Source organism: Seriola lalandi, unplaced genomic scaffold (genome assembly GCF_002814215.2).
Source record: "Seriola lalandi dorsalis isolate HSWRI2012SDOR001 ecotype SW California unplaced genomic scaffold, Sedor1 jcf7180002054244, whole genome shotgun sequence".
Taxonomy (NCBI): Eukaryota; Metazoa; Chordata; class Actinopteri; order Carangiformes; family Carangidae; genus Seriola; species Seriola lalandi.
The window spans coordinates 49,780-70,629 of record NW_019524797.1 but is presented as its reverse complement, the minus strand read 5'-3'; the positions used below and the strand labels follow the sequence as shown (position 1 = coordinate 70,629).

The following is a 20,850-nucleotide window of genomic DNA, read 5'->3' as shown; positions in this document are numbered from 1 at the left end:
GCATTAAAAATGTCTCTTAGGTAAAAGTGCATTTTGTATTATTAGCAAAATATGTTTAGAGTATCAAAAGTAAAATAATTCATAGTATGCTTCACAAGCATATACTGTATATTATATTAATCAATATATATTGAATATATTGAATTAATATTATATTAATCATGATATATTGAATATAATGCAAAATAACCAGTAACAAAAGGTGCCAAATAAATATATATAGATATATAGAAATCTATATATAGAAAGTACAATCAAATTATAAATTAATTGAGGTAGAAGTGTATTGTCATATGAAAAGGACGTACTACCAAAAATTTGTCTTCACATAATTATAGGCTATTTAGTTACATTCCACCACTGATATTATTCATTAATGTGAATTACTGTGCCCTCATTGAAACGTACTTATGAAGGAAATTCTTTATGATCTCTCTCTTCCTCAGCCGCAGTTGTTTGGAAGAATTGGATTTGTCTTGAATGAAATGATCAGTTTCAATCTGCATTCATAATATCGACACAAACAGCCTCCATTGGCCTTTAATAGCAACAATGTTCTCTCTGAAAGTTAATGAGATTTCACTGCATTAACTGAAACAAAGTGTGACACTCAAACCAATAAGTGTCACACTAATGGGATTCAATAACACACAGTAAAGACATTCACAAACATTTAATCAGTGTAAAATCATTGCTGTGATTGACTTATCCACGCAGTCTGCACAATCAAGTGTGTGCTGCGTCACTGGAGGACTGCGGGACCCACAAACACCGGTGGTTCCCCTGCAGTGCGAGAGATCAGCGATGGGACTATAAACAGAGAGTGAGAGAGAGAGAGAGAGAGAGATAGAGAGAGGGAGGGAGAGAGGAGGAGAGAGGTGAGTGCTGCTGCAGAACAACATTTAGCCTGGCTGAGGAGTTAAACGGCGCACAGCGGCACATCTGCTTCATCCAGGCATTAATCCTGTTGTGATAGCCATGGTAAGTTCACTTCTGTGCTCAAATAGTGCGGATCTGCTCTGCAGTTCTCTTTTGCTGAGAACTGCAGGGATGACCACTGGACTAACCTTGAGAAAAATGATGCAGCAGCAGGGCTGTTTTTAGTGTGCAATGTGCATGTGAAGTAGCTGCTTTAATAACTCTGCTTCACTGAGGCCTGTCTTCATATTCAGATGTTATGTACTGCAGCAGTGCTGTTTCATAGGAGAGGATTTTTCACAGGTGACACTGACGATGCAGACCTCTAGCAGTGCATACAGTAGCAGAATACCCACTTGACTCCTTTGTTATGATGATGTTATTCCATGCACAATGCAGTAAAAGACAAACCCGTGTATCTGAGCATGTGTTGAAGGTTTGTACTCTGCAGAGGGCTACCTCCTTTACAATCCATTATGCACCATCGCCACTGGTGTCACATACAGTATATTGGGTCAAAATAAACAAGCCACTCACTGTAGTGATCTGTGCATCCACTACAAGCTCATCCTTAATCTAGAGAGAGCACAAAGATAATGAGCACTTCATCAGAATAAGAAGCGGAAACTTTCCAGAAGGAGCTGGTCCATTATTGGTCACTGCCAGAGGAGATTGTTCAAGAGTCCAAAAGTCTAACACCACTTGTCAGACTTTTGGACACCACTGACAGTTTTAAAATGTGTTGTAGCATTTTCTGCCCTTCTCTATTATATATGTGTACTATGTACAGAAAGCACAGATTTTATTGTCATTCTGGCCTCCACATATTTCTCCATTTACCATCGGCCTCTACTGAAACAAGCCTTCCTCCCTCAAAACTTTCCAAATACTTCCTGTTCCTTCAGCTTGCACTTGGCACTGAGGATAAAAAAAAGTGCCAAACAAGCTTTAAGTTTTGACTATCCTGTCAGGACTATCTCTTTTTTTCATATTGTGGCAGTGAGCTACAGAGCTGGCAGGTTAAAGCTAGAGAGTGTAGCAGAGTGCTAAGCTATTTTAGAGCATGACTCTCAAACCAAAACACAGTAACCTTATTTTCTTGTTTTGTGAAAGTTGTCTGTTGCCTCTTCCCTAACTCGCTGACCAGCTGTGATACCCAACATTTAAACACTTTAGGTTGAGTTCTCTGGTATGATGTTTGGAGGTTTGAGCATGACTGAAGGATTTTACCCGGGGTGCAAGGGAAATGTGCGGTTATAGTCTACTGCTAATTTTTACTCCATCGCCGTGTCTGTACAGTAGGTCCCACTTTCATACCAAAGTTTCCACTGCTATCAACTCTTTGGAGTGAATACCAGGATGTCATGCTGTTGTCCTATTTCTGCTTCTCTTCACCAATATATTTTTAGGTCTACATTGTGCCCCTGGAATATTAGGGTGCTATTTGTTCAGGTTTCTCCACCTCAGGTGAGCCTGTGATGCTCCTGTTTCTCTGTTGTGTTTCTTTCCTGCAGTTCTCAAAATGGTCTGACCCTATGACCTTTGGGAAAACGTCCTTTGTGGTTTTCATCCTGACCTCTGCCCTATCAGTGACTTCCCTCCCCGCTGACATAGAAAAAGGAAGGAGAAAAGTGGTGCATGTTCTTGGTAAGGGCATTTTATTCTTCCATATTTCTTACAGCGCTCATAATATGCATAGCTGAAATGGGCCCAGATTTAGGGTGCATACACTTTCTGCAGAGACATTTCCCCCACAGAAGTGAGGTGGCTGAATGGTGCAGTTTTAATAACATGGTGTCACTTATAGACTGATATTGTATAGCACTTGTTAAATCTTCTCCTGGGTTCCAGATTAAAGACTTAATGGAGAAAAGCAGCTTCGGAATACTCGCAGGTTGTAATGCAGTATTTTGAAGGGGTTACTGAGACACTGTACGTGAAACTGGGCTGTAGAAGTACACTTGACCTTACTCATTTTCTTGGTTTATCACTAAGAATCTCCCCTCAAATTCAGGTTAACATGTTATCAAAGCCATTAATAACACTGCTCCAAACTGTTCATCTGAGGACTGCGATAAATTCCATTTATTTACTTGCTAAGAAAACTGATGTCATCAGGGATTAAAATAATCGACTGCATGAGAGCTGGCTGCCTATGTTATCTACAAAGCAGAAGTGAACAGATATACAGCTTTTCTTGTATTAGAAGATATTCTCAAATGACTGAATTCCTCCTCCTCCTGCCTGCCTGGTATTGTCCCAACAAAACTGCTCAGAGGAGATACTGTAGATTTATTTTTGCTGCAGTCAGTGGCACAATATTTATATCTTATACTCCTTTACTTGATTAAAAGCAGCATTACCAAAAAGTCAAAATGATTCATTACATCTTGCATTCAATCTGTTTACTTAATTAAAAGTACAGACATAGTATGTGCAAAATATAGCTTCAAAATCAAAATTTCAAAAGTAAAAGTACTCATAACGTTGAGTGATAAGACTGCATACGATGCATTGCTGAATAATTATAACTACTGCATTAATGTGCAGCGGCCATTTAAAGATGCAGCTGATTTACTTTTTTGGGTAGGGTAATAGCAACATTATAGATTAGATGCTGTTTATGTTTTGTATATAAAATCTTGACAATCAAACTTTGCTGCTTTGCATATTAAGCAAAGTAAGTAGAAACTAGAGCCACTGCATAAATGTGGTTGAATAAAGGGTATGATATTTCTCTCTGAACCTTTCGAGAATTAGTGGCATAAATGAAGCAGCATTAGATCGAAAGTACCTAAAAAAATAAATAAATAAATAAATAAATAAAACTCAATTAAATTGTACTTGGGGGCAGAGGAACTCCACAGTGAGCTGGCAGACACAAACCTCTGTCATATTATTGCCTCATAAGTTGTGGCAAACATGTTAAAAAACAATTGACTATTAGCAGCAAAATCATCCAGTTGCAGTTGTGCTTCGAGCCACCTGTCCAATATTTACCCTCCTTTTCTCACTGTTAGTCTCATCTAACCCTTCAGTTAGTTGGTAACTTTGTCTGTCAGTTGTTTTGTGCTGTGCAAATAGCGCACAGCGGGTTTGTGTGAACTTCTCTGACAAACCAGGGCAGTGTAATGCATGTAGAGGTCTTCAGATTCCCAGCCCTTCACGCATGCACTTACTAACTAATAGCAGTCACTAGTGCAGCGACAGGGGCATAAGCCCTCCCCATCTGCAAACACAATCAGTTATTAACAGCAGTCTGTAAACTGCTGCCTCCTTAATCAAATGGTAACATGGTGTTCTTTGTCTTTACATCAGTGTGTTGCAGCCTAGCGCTCAGTGTTGGGAAATAATGAACTTAAAGTTTTGATCAAACACAACTTTCATGGCTGCTGGTGATAAACAACTTTGCAGTGAGCAGTAAGCAGTGACAGGACTAATTGCTGGCTGGCATGGATAATTGTAGGTGTCTTTATCTGGTCACAACATAGCAGAAAACCTTTTGCAGCCGCTCATTAAATGTTTTAAATGTTTACACCTCACTTGTCATGTGCGTACTCTTTGGTTGCCTAGGTACTCACACACGCACGTACAAACTCAAACAGCGTCTGAACAATTGTCTGCCAAAAATGCAAACTAGATCTTGTTATTGCCCATTTGGATGGTGAAGTCCGTGCTTACCATTAGTCTTGGATGATTTTGGTGACTTGCTCTTGGCGGAGGCTGAGGTTAAAATTTTGGAGTGGGTAAACTGTTGACAGATCCGGGCAGAAGAGAGACTACACTGCACACTGGACCCTTTCATAAAAAAATGTTTACCACTATTGATATGCTGAATGTTGAGAGTGTAATGTGACTGAACTAGTAAACAGCTCAGGCTTTATTAGCCGACACTGATTCAATTTTGCAGGCATTGTGCTGTGATATCCCTCACAAAGAGAATCAAAGATTGAATTTTATGATTAGAATATGAATGACAGATATTGGCAGTGTCAAGGTTGATTGCAAACAGCACTGAAAGGATTTAACTGTGCATATTTGAATGGTAATGGGGAATTCCTTAGGCATTCACTTTTATGCAGCACTTTTATGAATATTTATCCCCTAATTTAACCAAGTTGCACTATTCAGAATATAGATATCTGGTCATGAGAGCAGTACTGTATCAATGACAAGTGTGCGAATTCTACAATGACAATTGGGGGGATGAACCTTTTCTCCAGGGCAAAAGCGAACCCAGTACAGTGGAGGCACGTGCTTCAGTGAACTGAATGTTACGGTTCTTAAGTATCTTTTTTGTTTAAATAAAACTGTTGAATAAATCCAGTAATAAGAACAATATTTCCCTCTGAAATATATATAGCGTAAAATAAAGTAAAGTCCAAGTACCTCAGAATTGTAGTTAAGGGTGAAAAGAGTGTCTATTATAATAGTAACTAAACCAACACAGTCACACAAAGACTAATAAAATTGAATAATAAACTCTGTATTGATGTTAAAACATATCTGTACAACAGCCAGTCCACCATTGTCTCACTTCCCATGACTGAGCACCAGTGTTTGCTAAAATTTGATAATATATGACATTTTATATTTATTGTGAAATGCCAAGTCAACACTGAAAATGAAAGGGTGTGCAATCAGCCAGCTAAAATTAGTTAGCTAAACTGTAACTTAAGGCAAGAGTTAGAAACTAGCTAATAGTAGCGTTCATCTGTAGATACTTGACACAAGTCTAATTCAGACCCTCAGAAGATAGTAACAGAAACAAAACAAGCTAGACAATTAGCTACTGCTACTTACATTTACCTGTCTGTGCGACGCACGTGACAGAGTTTTAAGGATGTGAGCCACTGATGGGAGTGAGGCAGGCAGATGAGATGTTCAACCAAGGTCAATAAGAAATGGTATGGTCCACTTTAGGGGTGTCTGAAATTATATAACATGATTCTTCCAGGCATGAATATGGGAAATATATGTTTACAATTCCAGGTGAGAAGGATATATAAATGTTCAAACTGTTTCTGGGTCCAAGTCTTAAGCAGGTCTTAACCCTGATGACAAGTTACAAACATCAATCATCAAATGCATTATTTTGATAATCCTGCCTAGTTTTGTCTTCTACCTTCCCACAGAGGATGACACCGGAGCGGTCATTGTGCAGACAGCTCCTGGTAAAGTGATGACACATCGTGGTGGCTCCATCACTCTGCCCTGCAGATTCCATCACGAGCCAGAAGACACGGACCCTGCCCGCATCCGGATTAAATGGACCAAAGTGACAGATGCACTGCAGTTTGAGGATGTCTTTGTGGCGCTTGGAAGGTAAATTCTGCATCTACATTTTTCACTCATTCAATCTGTACCTATTGTTTTGGTTAAATTTTCCTGTTCATCAGCTGTAGGGCCCAAACCAACAATACTGTATGATGATTTGACTGATTGAGTTCCTTTTACTACAATAATATATTATATTATCACAAATCATGTTTCTATGGAGTAAGTATTTTTATGAGCCCACTCATAGAAAACACTTTTTTTTCAAGCTATTCAGAGAGGTATCCTACTAGAAATCTACGTTTGAACAATTTCTTGCTAATTGTGTTCTTAGCAGCTTTTAAGGAAAGTACATTTTTTGTGAAATCTCTACAGGCAGCAGCGTGTATTTGGAGGGTACAGAGGCCGTGTGTTTTTGGAGCAGGCGGGCCCTGGTGACGCCTCAGTGATCATTCAAAATGTCACACTGGAGGACTATGGACGCTATGAGTGTGAAGTCACCGATGACATGGAAGATGATACTGGATTTGTCAACCTTGACTTAGAAGGTCAGGAATTAGGTCCATCTGGGATTTTGTCAAGGCTATGATACAGTATATCTAATATTCAATTGTACTCGCTATTGTCCAAAGTGTTGGTCAAAAAATGTTTCACTTCAGACGAGATGTACATGAAATTAATAATTTTACAGCCTCACATTCAACAGTAAACTTGTTTCTGTCAACTGTAGGTGTGGTGTTTCCCTACTACCCCCGTGAGGGGCGCTATAAGCTCAACTACCACCAGGCTGAGGATGCCTGCAAACAGCAGGACGCCATCCTGGCCTCCCACTCTCAACTGCATAAGGTACATTCACACCTCAAACGGACAGTCTGTCATGTTCAAGGCAGAAAGAAAAAGGGTAGGGTGGAGGTCTCTGATCACTACAAGTACATTCATTTATAGGCCTATATTTAGATGTAATGATGCACTGACAGGCTACAACCCTTATACAACAGCTTTGGAGCAGCAGCGACTCTGAAATTAAGAATATGCATATGACCTGAAAACTCACTGCAGGTCTGTCGTCACACTTTTAAAATCCCTACACATTAAAGAAGAGTGTTATGGAGTTATGTCAGAGGTGATAAACCACATTTTCTCTCCTCTTAATAATGTTTTTAATCCTTCAGTATAACTCATCAACCTACATTATCTCCTTCCACAGGCCTGGCTGGAAGGACTAGACTGGTGTAATGCTGGATGGCTGGAGGACGGCTCAGTCCAGTACCCTATCTCTCATCCCAGAGACCAGTGTGGCCGCAAGGACACCCCCGCTGGTGTTCGTAACTATGGCTACAGGCATAAGGAAGATGAGCGTTATGACGCTTTCTGTTTCACTTCCAAGCTCAATGGTGAGAATCAGAGAGTTATGTAGGTTGGCGGCTGCAGTTTTGTGCTCATGCATGTGTGTATCTGAAGATCAAAACGCTTTCATACACGATCATACTCCTAAATGCCGATATCCTGCCCAGTATCCAGCATCTGTGGCTCAAGATTGGAAGAGAACAAGACACGAGCGGAGCTGGATTGTTGTGATACTGTATAGAAAGAGGATGTATCATGAGTGTTGGACCGTGGGGGAAATGAGGCCCATGTCTCTAATCTCTGCCTGTGATCTCACAGGCCTAAGGCCATTGGATTTAGATCAAGCTGTGTTGATTCAGCCCTGCTCGGGCCACAGAGTCCGCTGGGTGCCGAGCAATGCCTTTCATCTCCAAGTTCTTTGATTTACATCACATTCCCTCAGAGAGTCTGCGACTGTCTCCGTCATACATGCCACCTCCAGGTTCATAAGCTCAAACAAACTTTGGAAAATGGGAGGCTGGATTAGTTTTTTGTAGCATTAAACTTATGTGTAGTTTCTGGGCAGTTGAAACAAGTCAACATTGGTTATTAAAGGAATAGTTTGTTGATTTGGGCTTATTTACTTTTATGCTGAGAAGTTAGATGAGAAAATTAGTACCAATCTCATGTCTGTACGATAGGTTGTCTTTAATAGTCTTTTTAGTTAACATTAGGTTAGCTTAGCGACCTGAAACAGGGGGAAACAGCTAGCCTGGTTCTATCCAGAATTTTAAAAATCCACCTCCAAATCTCACTCAAAAACACATTTGTTTAATCTGTGCAAAAACTGAAGTGTAAAAATTTAAGAATTTGTTCTTTTACAGGTGACCAAACTATTTCTTTCTCAGAAACAGGCAAACAGCAGAGATAGGAAGGCAGTTGTCCCAGCAAAGAAATAGTACAGACCTGTCGTTTTCACAAGTTTTTGTAGAGGTTAAACAACTCAGATGTAACATGTTAATTAATGAGCTTTAGAATTGCAAGTAGGTGGATTTTCTTAGCTTCAAATGAAGCCAGGATAGCTCTTTTCCTCTTCTTCCAGTCTTTGTGCTGAGCTAAGCTAACTGGCTGCTGGCTGTAGCTTCATATTTAGCTGACAGTGGTGTTAACCATATTATCCAACTCTTGGCAAGAAAGGAAACAAGCATATTTCCTACTTCTTTAAGACATTTACCACATTAGAGAAGCATACTGTATCATTGGTTGACAGGGAATTTTATTATTTATTTTAATTTTAATTTTAAAAATTCAGTTTGGAAAAGCATGGCTTCAAGCCTGCATGCACCTCTTTGAAGTTTGAAAGAGAATTAAAAACTTCTCATGCATTCTAAAAAGTAGTTAGATAAAATATAATGCTCTTTATTTGAATGGCAAACCCGTTTCGGGACAGCCCAAACTGTGACAAAGAAGCAATTCCATTCCTCAGTGAGAAATAGGTAATATGACAGAAACCTTAAATGATTGCTCATGGCTTCCCTTGTGTGTTAATTATTGTGGACAGTCTGTTGTGGGCAGGAGGTTTCAGCAGTGGTCGTGACCGATGCTCCAGTCTCCGTCCAGCTGGAAGGTATTTACTGAATGTCCCCTGGGGAAATATGAGACAATATTCTGCCTCTCTAATAGCCACCAGTCACATAAACAAGCATAAAATCAATAGCTGAGCCAAGTGCAAAGCTGAGGTTGCGACATGATTTTCATGATAGCAGTAGTTGTTCGGAGAAGACTTGGTTTGGTTCTTTCTCCTGTGCTTCTTTCGTAGGGGAGGCTACCTTGTGATCCAGCTCAGTACACCAAAACAATTCAACCAATCAGGACACCCATTTCTTTAATATTGCCAGGCAAAAAGTCTCCCTAAGGTGAGATGAAAGTAAAAATGGAAGCGTTTTAAGAGTAATGTTGAGTTAGAGTGCTGCCCGCTGACAGAGTATTGCCTTTGATTTTGAGCAGCTGCCCAGACAGTTGTTTGAATGAGTTGATATTCTGAACACAATCAGGCGGAGAGGCCAGGAAAACTGAGAATATCTACCCTCAGGGCTCAGCTCGTCTCTGGGGCTTCGCTCTCTCACTCATATCTCTCTCTCTCTCTGAACAATGCACTTGCTCTGTTTCTCTTCACCTTTTCACATGTTCTTATAACAAACATCCTCTCCTCTCCCTCAATATTCCCCTAGGCAAAGTGTACTTCCTCAAACGTTTTAAGAAGGTGAACTATGGGGAGGCAATGAAGGCTTGCATTCGAGATGATTCTGTGGTGGCCAAAGTGGGTCAACTCTATGCAGCATGGAAGTTCCAGCTTCTGGACCGCTGTGAAGCCGGTTGGCTGGAGGACGGCAGCATCCGTTACCCCATAGTCAACCCACGTTCTCGCTGTGGAGGATCCCAGCCAGGCGTCCGACACTTGGGCTTTCCTGATAAAAAATTCCGCCTCTATGGGGTCTACTGTTTCCGCAAGACCAAGGATGAAAGAGCAGGTGCTGAAACGACAAAAAGCCCTAAAGATAGTTTGACAAGGAGGAAGAGCAGCAACAGCATCCCCATGAATGTTACAAGGGTGATTTAAAGCAGAAAGACTGAGAGCAAGAGGGGGATGCAATTTTAGATTTGACTGCAACAACTGTCGCCTAGCAGCCAGACTCCATTCATCGCTTTTAAAGTAAAACACTCACAGACGAGATGTACTCATTTGCAGATTTGCCAGAGAGAAGTGAGGCTGTGTAAAATTAAGGGTGACATCTTTATTAGGTTGATTTTCCTTTCGTCTAAAGTCAGTCAATCATCTTAAGGAGTGAGTATGTAAGCACATCTGTCGCTGGAAAACTGTGAGATTAAACAGCAGCTTGATCATCACTCAGGCACACATCAGATCAGAGAGTCTGCCATGAACATCCTTGTTTGCGTGTATGTGGAGCACATTTTTGGCCCCCACTGTGGCTCCTGAGCACTAAGCCCCAGTCTGAGCCAGAATGCCAGTGCCAGGGTGAAAGCATTCATTACTGGGTGAGACAGCATGATCTGCCTCACTGTATGGAAAAAATCCAAGATGCCCTGTAAGTTTTGATTGTACAAAGTGTAAATGCCTGTAACCGAGTGCCATGCTTGGTTAGCAACCCTCTGGCACAATGTGAGTCATTTTTCTCATTAACTAAGACCTGGCAATCTCATTATCAGAGCTGAACAGGCCAAGTAGTAAATATTTTACTTGCTCTACAAATATTTGCACTTTAGAGCTTTATTTTATGATAGCATCTTAGCTTAGACTTTAGTGAGCATGAATAGTTTGGCTGAGAGTAGCCACTGAGGCTGAATTAGCAGAAATACAAAGCTACAATAATTGCTATTTACCTCACATAGTGCACTTTTAAGCTATCTGGGCCACCAATTGCACTATAAATGTTACATGCACATAGCTTTATTACAGAGTATGTTTGCCACTACAAAATGGATAATTGTTCTGAGAAAAATAAAAGTTGGTTTGAACAACACGTGTTTGGGTGCAGTTTTTTTTTCTGTATCAAGATACAAATCGGTGTTAAAGGAAAAACCTGATTAAATGAGAGGAAGAATATAATAAATGCTGCACTGCTTCCATCAGTTTAAAGGTGCTATTTGTATGTTTTCTCTGCTGCACAATGTGATTTCCTGCTGGGAGCGAGTGGTGGTGGCTGTTGGTCAGCAGCACTACTTCTTCAGAGCAGATTGAAGGCTACAGTTTGCCCCTATCGGAAAATGACAACATTTGCGACGTTTCTTTTAGACTGGTTAGTAAACAGCTGTTTAATACTAGTGCTGGTTATGTACCAATAGCAAAACATACTAAGCACTAAACTAGCACTAAACACAAAGTACAGCTGAGGCTGATGGGTATGTCATCTGTTTTGTGTTTAATCATAAACTGAAATAAGTAGTAATAAAGTTAATTGTGACCTGATAATGGTGCCTGCTTAAAAGTTAAGGGATCAACAAAATTATTACAAATGATCTTGAAGGGTAATATGGATGTATGTACCAAAGCTCATGGCAACCCATAAAATCATTGTTGAGACATTTCACTCAAAATTACACAATATCAGTGTCACGGTGGGACAAGAGGAAAAGTCCTGGTCACACCAAAGTCAGTAGGATATATATCCAATGGGAACCATGAAGATCTGTACCAAATTTCATGTAAATCCATTCAGAAGTCGTTGAGACATTTCACTAAAAAACAAAAATGTGAACCTCATAATGGCACTTGAGGAAAAGCCAAGGCATCACCAAAGTCAGTCAGCTTCTTCCTCAGGGGACTGTGAATACCTGTACAAACTTTAAAGGCAATCCATCCAAAATTTGTTGAGATGTTTCAGTCTGGATCAAAGTGGGGGACCAACTGAGCGGCAGACCAGTAAATGACATTGCCACCCATAGAGCCTCGACCTAAAGCTCATCATATTTTATACTAACAGTTCTAAATCAATTATGTGTGTAGGAGTCACAGTTGATAAGCGATCAATGTGTCGTTCTGGAGTATATGTGCTCCACTCTGCCTCATGTGTCCCAGTGTTTGCCAGTGAGAGAACCTGAGTGGGAGTGAGTTGGTGATGCGCCAACACAGCAGAACAAACCATGTTATCGTCATAGCAACTAACAGAATGTAATTAAAGTCAAGTTCATGGCAAGTCCAACATCATGAAATAATTGCTGTGAGTGACGAACTTGAGCTGTAAACAAAAAAACATCACATCAGTTTGCAGGGTATTGACAGCTTTGTGCTGTTTTTTTTCCCCAAAGAGAAAAAGAACCTCTGAAATGACCTGGATGATCAAAGTTGATGATTTTAATGATTCGCTGAGTACTCTCACCAACCCCATTAGTCTCTGCTACTGTGTGAATTTAGAGTCAGAGCCACTAAATTAATAAGCAAAGTCCTGCTTGATGCACTATGACATTTATAATTTATGGAGAATTATGTATCCCGGATTTCAGTGCCGAAGTAATTTAGATGTTTTTTATGTGCTCTGGATTGTGATGGTAACCCATTTGATATTCACTTCGCATGGCATTTAGCAAGCAACTCCATCTTATGTAAGAGCAAGGTCATCATAAATAGCATCCAGTACTTCTTTCTTTCATTTGACTGCCAGCTCTTTGGCAAGCAAAGAGATGGACCTGTATGCAGTATGCTTTTGTTAACAAGAATAATAACACTAATAGTAGCTACATGTTTGATCAACTGAGTGCTCAAAGAAACCAACACATTCCACAGAAGATGAGCTCAGTTGACAGGTACTGGTTAAAGTTCCTTCACACTTCACACTTTATTGAGTGAAAAGATACCACTCAATGTGAGGACAGAGAGAAAAAGACAGTCAGGTAGAAGATGGTGTCACACTGCAGGAAAGTGACTGAATCTGTTACAACTAGTTTGCTTAGAAGATGACAGCACTGTTTTCATTTCATCAGTTCTTCTCATCACCTTTCTTTTCTGAGAACGAAATGAAATCAGATGAGACTCTAACAGCAGAGTACGGCCACACTATAAATTCAAAGGGGTGGGATGACGCTGGCTCTGACTTGGCTGTCATTTATCAGCCTGTGACAGAGGTCAGGGCCCGTGAACACGCCTGATGTAGAAGCAGAAAGAAGGGGAACAGGTCACGGAAAAGTGACACAAGAAATAGATTGAAATAGGATTAATACCAGTCAAATGTAGCAGTGGAAATGGATTTAAAGGCACTACGATTCTCCCAGTAGTTTTCTTTCACCTGTCAGTCGGACAAGTTATACTTTTACTGTCCTTATAGACACTTGTCACAGCAGACATCTTCACTTGTTATATCAAGAAAATCACAGGTTCCAACTTGTTGTGGTTACAGCAATGCTGGCTCCATTCCTTTTGAGTACCCCAACAGGCTATTTCAGTGAGTAAGGATGGTGAATACCCCAGGCACAGCCTGTGAAAGAAAAATGTATATTAGTAGATGGATCCCATATCCTTCCCAGCACTGTTTTGTCTAACATGAACGTGAGCAGAAGTCTAATCAGACAATAAGTGCAAACACCTGTGTGGGCCTTTAATCTTATGAAGGTTAGAATTACCACCTGGCAGTTCTCTGACTCCGCCAACCAGCCAAGTTGCAGGAAATATGGTCTCTCTTCCTGAGTTACAGTGCTGAATAATGTCCAGAATTTTTTTTTTTGCAAAACATGATGATGTCATGGTGAAATTGACCTCTGAACTTTGGACATAAATTGTCATCACCCCATCCTTCATCCTATAAGACATTTGTGTTAAATTGTGTCAAAATTAGCGCATGAAATCTCCAGCATGCCTTCAACCACCCCGACCTTACCACAGGTCTCATCAGGCAATAAGTGAAAACACCTGTGTGGTTGTCCAGTGCCTTTAATGTTCAATGTTTAATGTTTACTGGACAAAGGAAAGTGAAGAACACATCTGACTATGAACTATGAAGTGTTTTTCACAAACTTGAGATAGATATTTGGCTCTGTGTCAAAAAAAAATCCAAAGGAATAAAGAGAAAATACTGGTTTGATAAGGTCTTCATCACAAATGAAGAAAGATCTCAGCTGCTATAAATTTGTGGTTATTGAACTGAACTAACTGGAAAACTGAACAGAGACTCTTCTTTATCTTTATTCAGGCAGCATTATTCAAGAGAGTCAAAGCCCAGTGTTGTTTCAGCTCAGGCTTTCACCAGGCGCAGGCAGATGTGATGGATAAGAAACTTCTTTATATATATTTTTATAAACATGCAAAAAACATCCAATAGGTTTATTGTATCAGTCAGTAATCAGACTATCATCTGTAGCACCTGTGTTTCTATTGGTCCTCGCTTTTGTTCTCCATATCAGCACCATCTTGTGGTCTACCTCGTTGTCACATTGTGACTTGCTCTTTTCCTGCATTTCATACTAAATGAAAATAAAAGCTGAGCAAAATCCACACACTTTTGACCCAAACAACACTTATCACAATGAATTAAACTTACTCCCTAAGAAAACATATGACAACTATAGCTCTTTGTTTATTTGTTTCTAAATTGCTTTCCGTTTGCAAAGCTATTATTCCAGTTTGCCACCTCATTTATAGCAGTTCCCTTTCTCTGTGCCTTGAAAGCACAGACTACAAGTAGTGTGGTCCCAGAAAATATTTTGCCATTGCAAAAGCTGGATTTTGTCTTCTGATGGGACTCTGATGTGTGAGATTTTCATTTGCTGCCTAGTTTTTACAATATACATTAAACCACAGCCACACTGAAAAATGTAAATAACCCCACTAATGTCAACAGTAAGAGTGGTTAAATATAAGAAAAGTAAAACTTGTAACCTCATTATTGGAAATCTTTTTCACTGACTCATAATTTTGAAACAAAGGATGTCTTTATCAAGATGTGGAAACTGGAGAAATGCTTCCCGCATCGCTCTCTACAAACGTCTGAGGACATGATTCATTTGTTGATGGTGTACATTTCAGTCTAAGGCAGGAGCAATGCAGTGCTTGTAGATTATCCCCACAGGAATTAAGTTTTATTCTGCATCAGACATCAACATTGTTATGATTGAACACACAAACAGGCACCATATCCATACAACATTAGCCCTTGGGAAATAGCTTCTTAAATTACCCCATCTCCCTAAACGATCCCTCTTAATGCCTTATGCATTCTGTGTGTAATTTGGCTGAAGCATGCTGCTACTGATACATATAATGCATTGAAAGCAGTCGGTTTGTGGAGATGGGTAATTGGCCAAATTGTGAAAGGTTTCCCCCAGAGTGAGGGGCAGATTAAACAGGCAGCAGTGCCGAGTTAATTGAAAATGTTAACCATCTAATGGAGTGCACTGTGGCTAATGAATGGGAGAGAGTTTGCCCAGTCATCTATAGATGCCTCCAAAGAAAAGTGGGTTTTAGTTTTACCACAGTCCAACCTCCATTCTTTCCATTAGCTCTCCTCTTTGGTAGCGAGCTGTCACACTCCCCACATCAAGAGTGAGTCACGCTGGTTTACTCGCCGGGCACTTTCAACAATCCCGGAATGGGTCGAAAGAGAATAGTGGAAGGTTAATGAAACAGTTCAAGCCATTTGTGTGGGAATGGGGTTGTGAATCTATGTGTGTGTGTGTGTGTGTGTGTGGATGGATAGATGGATGGCTGTGTTTGTGTGTCTGTTAGGAAGAGATGAAGGAAAGCAGACAGCCTCAGCAGAAACACAAAGTCACAGGGAAGGACAGAGTGAAAGCCAGGCAGGGAAAGCAACAGAGAGAATAAGAAGTGTGGAAGAGAGATAGGTGGCAGAAAGGAGTTTGAGGGAATAAAGTGAAGGCGGAAAGATAAGAGGAAAAAGTGGGGAAAGGGAGAAAAATGGCTGGAATGCAGAGTGCAGGGGAATGCAGGATATCAGCAAGCAGAGATTGGCTGGCCAGTGAGCTATTGTGGTCCTGAAGGGGAGGGAAGGAATTGAGTGGCTCCTGAAGTAAACAAACTACTGAACCTTATCTCACCTTGGTCACAAAACCTACTCTCACAACGCCTACAATTCACTCCATGGCCTGCGCACACTTTTATCTTCTAAGGAACTTGGAGTATCGTCCCTGAGGAAGCCGCCATTAGAACCTAAACTTATGAGCGTTGGTGTGTGGATACAGCCACTGCCTGTCTAGCGGCTACATCACACATCTTTCTGATTTAATATTTCATAAGTTCATTAGAACGACCACACTGCGCTGCCATTTCCTCCACGCATAACCTCACGTGCGAGCACAGTAAGTAGCCTGTAAGTAGCAAGTAGTTGAGAGCAGAATAAAGCAGGTTTCCTCACCTTTCTTCTTTTAAGATGTGAAAATCCAGTTGTGGAGAGACAGTGGAGGAAAAAGTACTCAGATCTGAGGGTTTTTTTTTTTTAACGTGGCGTTGACAAAATTCCCCACGGAGCAACCCGTCTTACTGTCCGGGTGCTGACAGCATGTTACTGACAGAAGGCCTTGGAGCAAATCTGTGACCACTACACAGAGAGCTGCAGTCACGTCCTTGGTGCAGAAGGAGAGCATGCTGGAGGGATTTCCTCTCGGTGAAGCGAGTGCTCGTTGGATTGGGAAATTCCACATTCAGAGATCCTCGCCGACTTCTGGGAGAAATTTGAGATAGTGTGAGAAAGTTCCTCAACTTCAAAACTCTGGCTGAAGTGGTGCTGATAATTCCGGTCTCCATTTGTGGCAGTGCGAGTTCAGCCTTTCAGAACAATATTACAGAATGAGAGGTCGTCTGTCTGTGGCAAAGACGCATAACCTAATTGCCTCTACAGCAAGCTCCCTTTAATGCCTGCACCCAGTTTAAATCCATAGAGGGAGGTTTGAGTTCAGGCTGGGCTTCGGCAGGTCAATTGAGTTCAATCTATTTTCTTGTCAATAGCTCATATCTTAAACTGTAATTGTCTAATTCTGTAAAATTTCATTGTTCATATTATTCTGTTTTGGGCACAGTGGCTGCAGTTTTTAAGTGCCCTCCACTTTCACTGCGGGAAAAATAATTCATTTGCTTGATTCCTGTGGAGTTGACATGAAACATCACTGCACTTTTCATGTTTTCATTCATTCATCTTTTCTCTCCATGCCCTCATAAATGCATAATCCAAGCTGTTTTTGAAAATTATTAATAATCCTATTAAAAAGTATATACCTCATTATCATTCAAAGTAAAAATTAAAATGAGAGGTAGTTATTATGCTGTTCATCAAAATGACTGATAAAGTGCCAATACAGCAGTGCAAATCTACTCCGTTACAAGTAATAGTCCTGCATTTAAAGTTGTACCTAAGCAGCTGTAATAGATATTTCCCTCAGAAGTTGGTAGAGACCAAAAACAGAACAAAAAGAGAATGAATGTTGGATTTACATTCATCAGAAACTGAACTGCTTTCTAACAATTCAGTATTAATTCAGTAATAACAGTTCACCATATCAACTTGATGATGAAATTTCAGTGTTCATAATTTGCTGATTTCTGTGAGCCTGAAGACAAAGTCCATTTCATGTATTATACTACTCCACTTTTTACTAAAATATCTTTCATTTGTTTCACCCGATTCAACTTAAAGCTATGTTTTTGGAGTGACTGTTTTTTTGGGGCATTATTTTGTTTGCACGAAATGTTACATGTATGACTTTATGTTTGTGTTGGACAAATGTTTCACCACTGCAGCTGTATTTTCTGCATCTTATAAGCCCATGTGTGTTGGCCACGTGTCTGAGTAAATGAGGTATGAGTAAATATTGCAAAAAAAGTACAATATTTCTCTTTAATATGTCGTGTTTCGGTGAGCAGCATAAAATGGAAATACTGAAGTAAAGTACTTGAGTAAATGTACTTCAACACTTTCCAGTGCTGTTGAGGGATGAGCTAAAAGTAGCTTGATGAAGCCAGATTTCCAGAGTGTCAGTCAGGGTCATATAACAAAACACTGCACAGTGTACACACAGCTGGCAGAGCAGAATGCGAGGGCGACGGTGTATGCAAGACCTGGCTCACATTGATGTTTTTGCTGGCTTTGCTCCTCAGTTCTGAATCATGTACACACACACACACACACAAATGCACACACACACACACACACACACACACACACACACGCAGACAGACACGAATGTAGAAGAAGATGTTAGTGAGCCGACGCGCCGCCATCTGCAGCCATAATTAGGACGGGTGTGAATGCAGATTCATGGGTGAAACTATTCAACAACCTGGTTGCAATAAAGATGAGAAAGATAAATGGGGTTACGATGCATATTAATCCTTTTTTGATTTGGATAAGCAGCTTGGTGTTCGTGCATGTGTGTGGAGAAAGAGAAAAAAACTAGTGTGCTTTCGCCTCCGGCCTCTTATGTTTATGTGTGAGATAAATACAGACAGTAATTCTGGAAGGAAAAGAAGCAGAGCAGCTTCGAGGATGCGTAGGAGACTGTCAGGCCTGAGATGATGCTAAACCCCTTGTTGCTTTTCATAATCTTCTTGAACTTTGGCAGCGTCATTAGGAGATAATGCAGGATAATGCCAGAGATCCAAATCGATTCGCGATGCCTGCCAGATGAGCCTGATATCGACCCAAGAACAAGGTTATGATGAGCAGTCTTTTCACGCCTTTAATTTATCTGCTCATCTCAAAGCCAAGTTGTTGTACAAGAATCAGGACAAATCTGGACTATCAATAGTACGTTTTCAAGTCTTTTCATTTGTTATCATTAGAAAGTTATGGGATGCTTGGATGTGTTTTTGTAAGCTTCATGGACACTGGTGCTCAGAGTCAAACATTTTCAGGGCTCAGGACATTACGTTAGCAATTGTTTGGAGTGCCACTGCGAGTGGCTGTAACAAATCTCTTACTGCTGCACAGAGACAGAGGAGAGCTGAAGGTCATTTTCAGCTGTGAATTTAAGAGAAACTCCCCGGCAAGCAACCTTAATGAGCACTGTCCTTGGAATTCACTGAGTTGAGCGAAAAACATCACTCAGCCAGCCAGAACAGAGGAGGAGGATGTAAAAGAGATGCTATATTCAGTGTGATTGATTGTCGACGGAAAACAGAACCCGGCACTGTGGCTTCTTCCGGTGTTTCTGAATAATAATGAAATGAGTGAGTCACATATCAAAAGGAGATGAAAGGAACGAAGAGAACGAGTCAGGGAGAACGACAGAGAGAGAGAGTGAGAGAGAGGGAGAGAGAGAGAGAGAGAGAGGAGGTTGTGTTTTTACAGGAGACAATGCTGCGAGGCAATGAAACCATCCACTGATAAGAGAGGACTCTCAGGTGAACTCAAGGTCTCTGAGGTTACACCAGACAACAGCAGGCGTATTCACTAACTGTTTGCTGCCAAAACAAAATCTCTCTTTCTTTCTCCTTCCACTTTCGCCCTCTTCCCTCCTTTCTCCCCCTCACTTCCTCCTACTCTTTTCCACTTGTGCCGCTGAGAGATTTGCCCTTGGCGACCTGCTCCGATGCTTCACCTGTATGCAGCCGGAGAGGTGGAATAAAAAAAAAAAAGGGAGCAAAATTGTATTAGTTTTATTGATATCCTGGCAGAAGAGAAAAATGTTTCAGCCTAATCCAAAGAGATTTGGAGATACATCTCTTCAGCACATGAGGGTCAGAGAAGCGCAGATTGTTCTCCGGTGAAAAACATCAGCAGCTTAGGGCATAACTGGATCTCTCATGTACCAAAGGAACACGATGATAGCAAAGAGAGGACACAGACAAAACAAGTCTTTTTTCTTTTTTTTTTTGCATTGGCTTTTCAGGAGCAAGTAACAAACTCTTGACAATTGGGTCGATACAATCATTCTATACAAATTGATGTGTGGAACTGAAGAATACTGTCCTTGGCTACATCAGTGTGTTTCTTTTTCAGCACATAATCATTTGAAGTGCTAGACCTTCTAGTTGCTCTGGTTTTAAAACTTTGATCAGTGTGTTTAATGGGTTTGGAAACTTTCAAGGTTTTTTTTTTTTTTTTTTTCTTCGTTTTTTGAAGAGTCAGAGCAACATATCTCATACTTTCATAGACAATCAACCTCAGTCAGGATATCTGTAGCCTGGAGTAAGATTGTACAATATGTAAATGCTATCTATCTATCTATCTATCTATCTATCTAGTCTACTTTGTGACACAGATAACTATTAATAATCATTCATTAAAAGAATTGTTTGACATTTTTACTTTCTTGCCAACACTTACATGTCATGTGGTCTTGGTCTATTGCTTGGCTGGGACCAGAAACTTCCTGGACTCTCCGCTGGTTTCCTGGCAGCTGGTCCTGAATTGTTGCAAAATTTTCATTTTTACACGGAAAAGATTGAACAGGCTTGACTCCGGCTAGCAGTTTCCCCATTTCCAGTGTTCATGCTAAACTAAACTGGCTTTTGACTGACTTGTATAATCTTATCTAATCTCCAGGACAATTTAATGTAATGTTTTAAACCATTTCTTTATCTCATTTATCTGGTTTTAGCTTTTACTGTATAATTTGACTACTATCGCTCATGTGTTTGTTGAAGAACTTAAGAAAAGTACCATTCAAATTAAGTCAATATTATTATCATATTGAATCCTCTTAAAAGAGACTACAGCAGCTGTAAAAACACATAACTGGCTTTAAATGAACTAAATGAAGTAATAACCACTCCAGTCAAGCCAGATAACGGATCTAAACAAGGGTTTTCTTTAATGATCATTTGTCTTGTAAAGAATATAATACAATGACAGGACTGGAATTAATAAG

General features: G+C 40.4%; 1 protein-coding gene across 1 annotated transcript; it reads left to right on the top strand.

The window, feature by feature from the left end:
• Window positions 1–902: 902 nt before the first annotated feature.
• Window positions 903–11,053, top strand: hapln4 (hyaluronan and proteoglycan link protein 4). Its single transcript, XM_023404428.2, has 7 exons — window positions 903–981; window positions 2,433–2,565; window positions 6,054–6,243; window positions 6,571–6,743; window positions 6,926–7,041; window positions 7,403–7,589; window positions 9,753–11,053. The coding sequence occupies exons 1-7, from the start codon at window positions 979–981 to the stop codon at window positions 10,139–10,141; spliced, it is 1,191 nt and encodes a 396-aa protein (XP_023260196.1). The 5' UTR covers window positions 903–978; the 3' UTR covers window positions 10,142–11,053.
• The last annotated feature ends 9,797 nt before the right edge of the window (window positions 11,054–20,850 follow it).

What these genes read in the sequence shown, in the direction of transcription:
- hapln4 (XM_023404428.2), top strand. An exon ending in AAAAGTGGTGCATGTTCTTG is followed by an intron (nt 2,566 to 6,053) that starts GTAAGGGCATTT and finishes ACCTTCCCACAG; the next exon opens with AGGATGACACCGGAGCGGTC. An exon ending in TGTCAACCTTGACTTAGAAG is followed by an intron (nt 6,744 to 6,925) that starts GTCAGGAATTAG and finishes TGTCAACTGTAG; the next exon opens with GTGTGGTGTTTCCCTACTAC.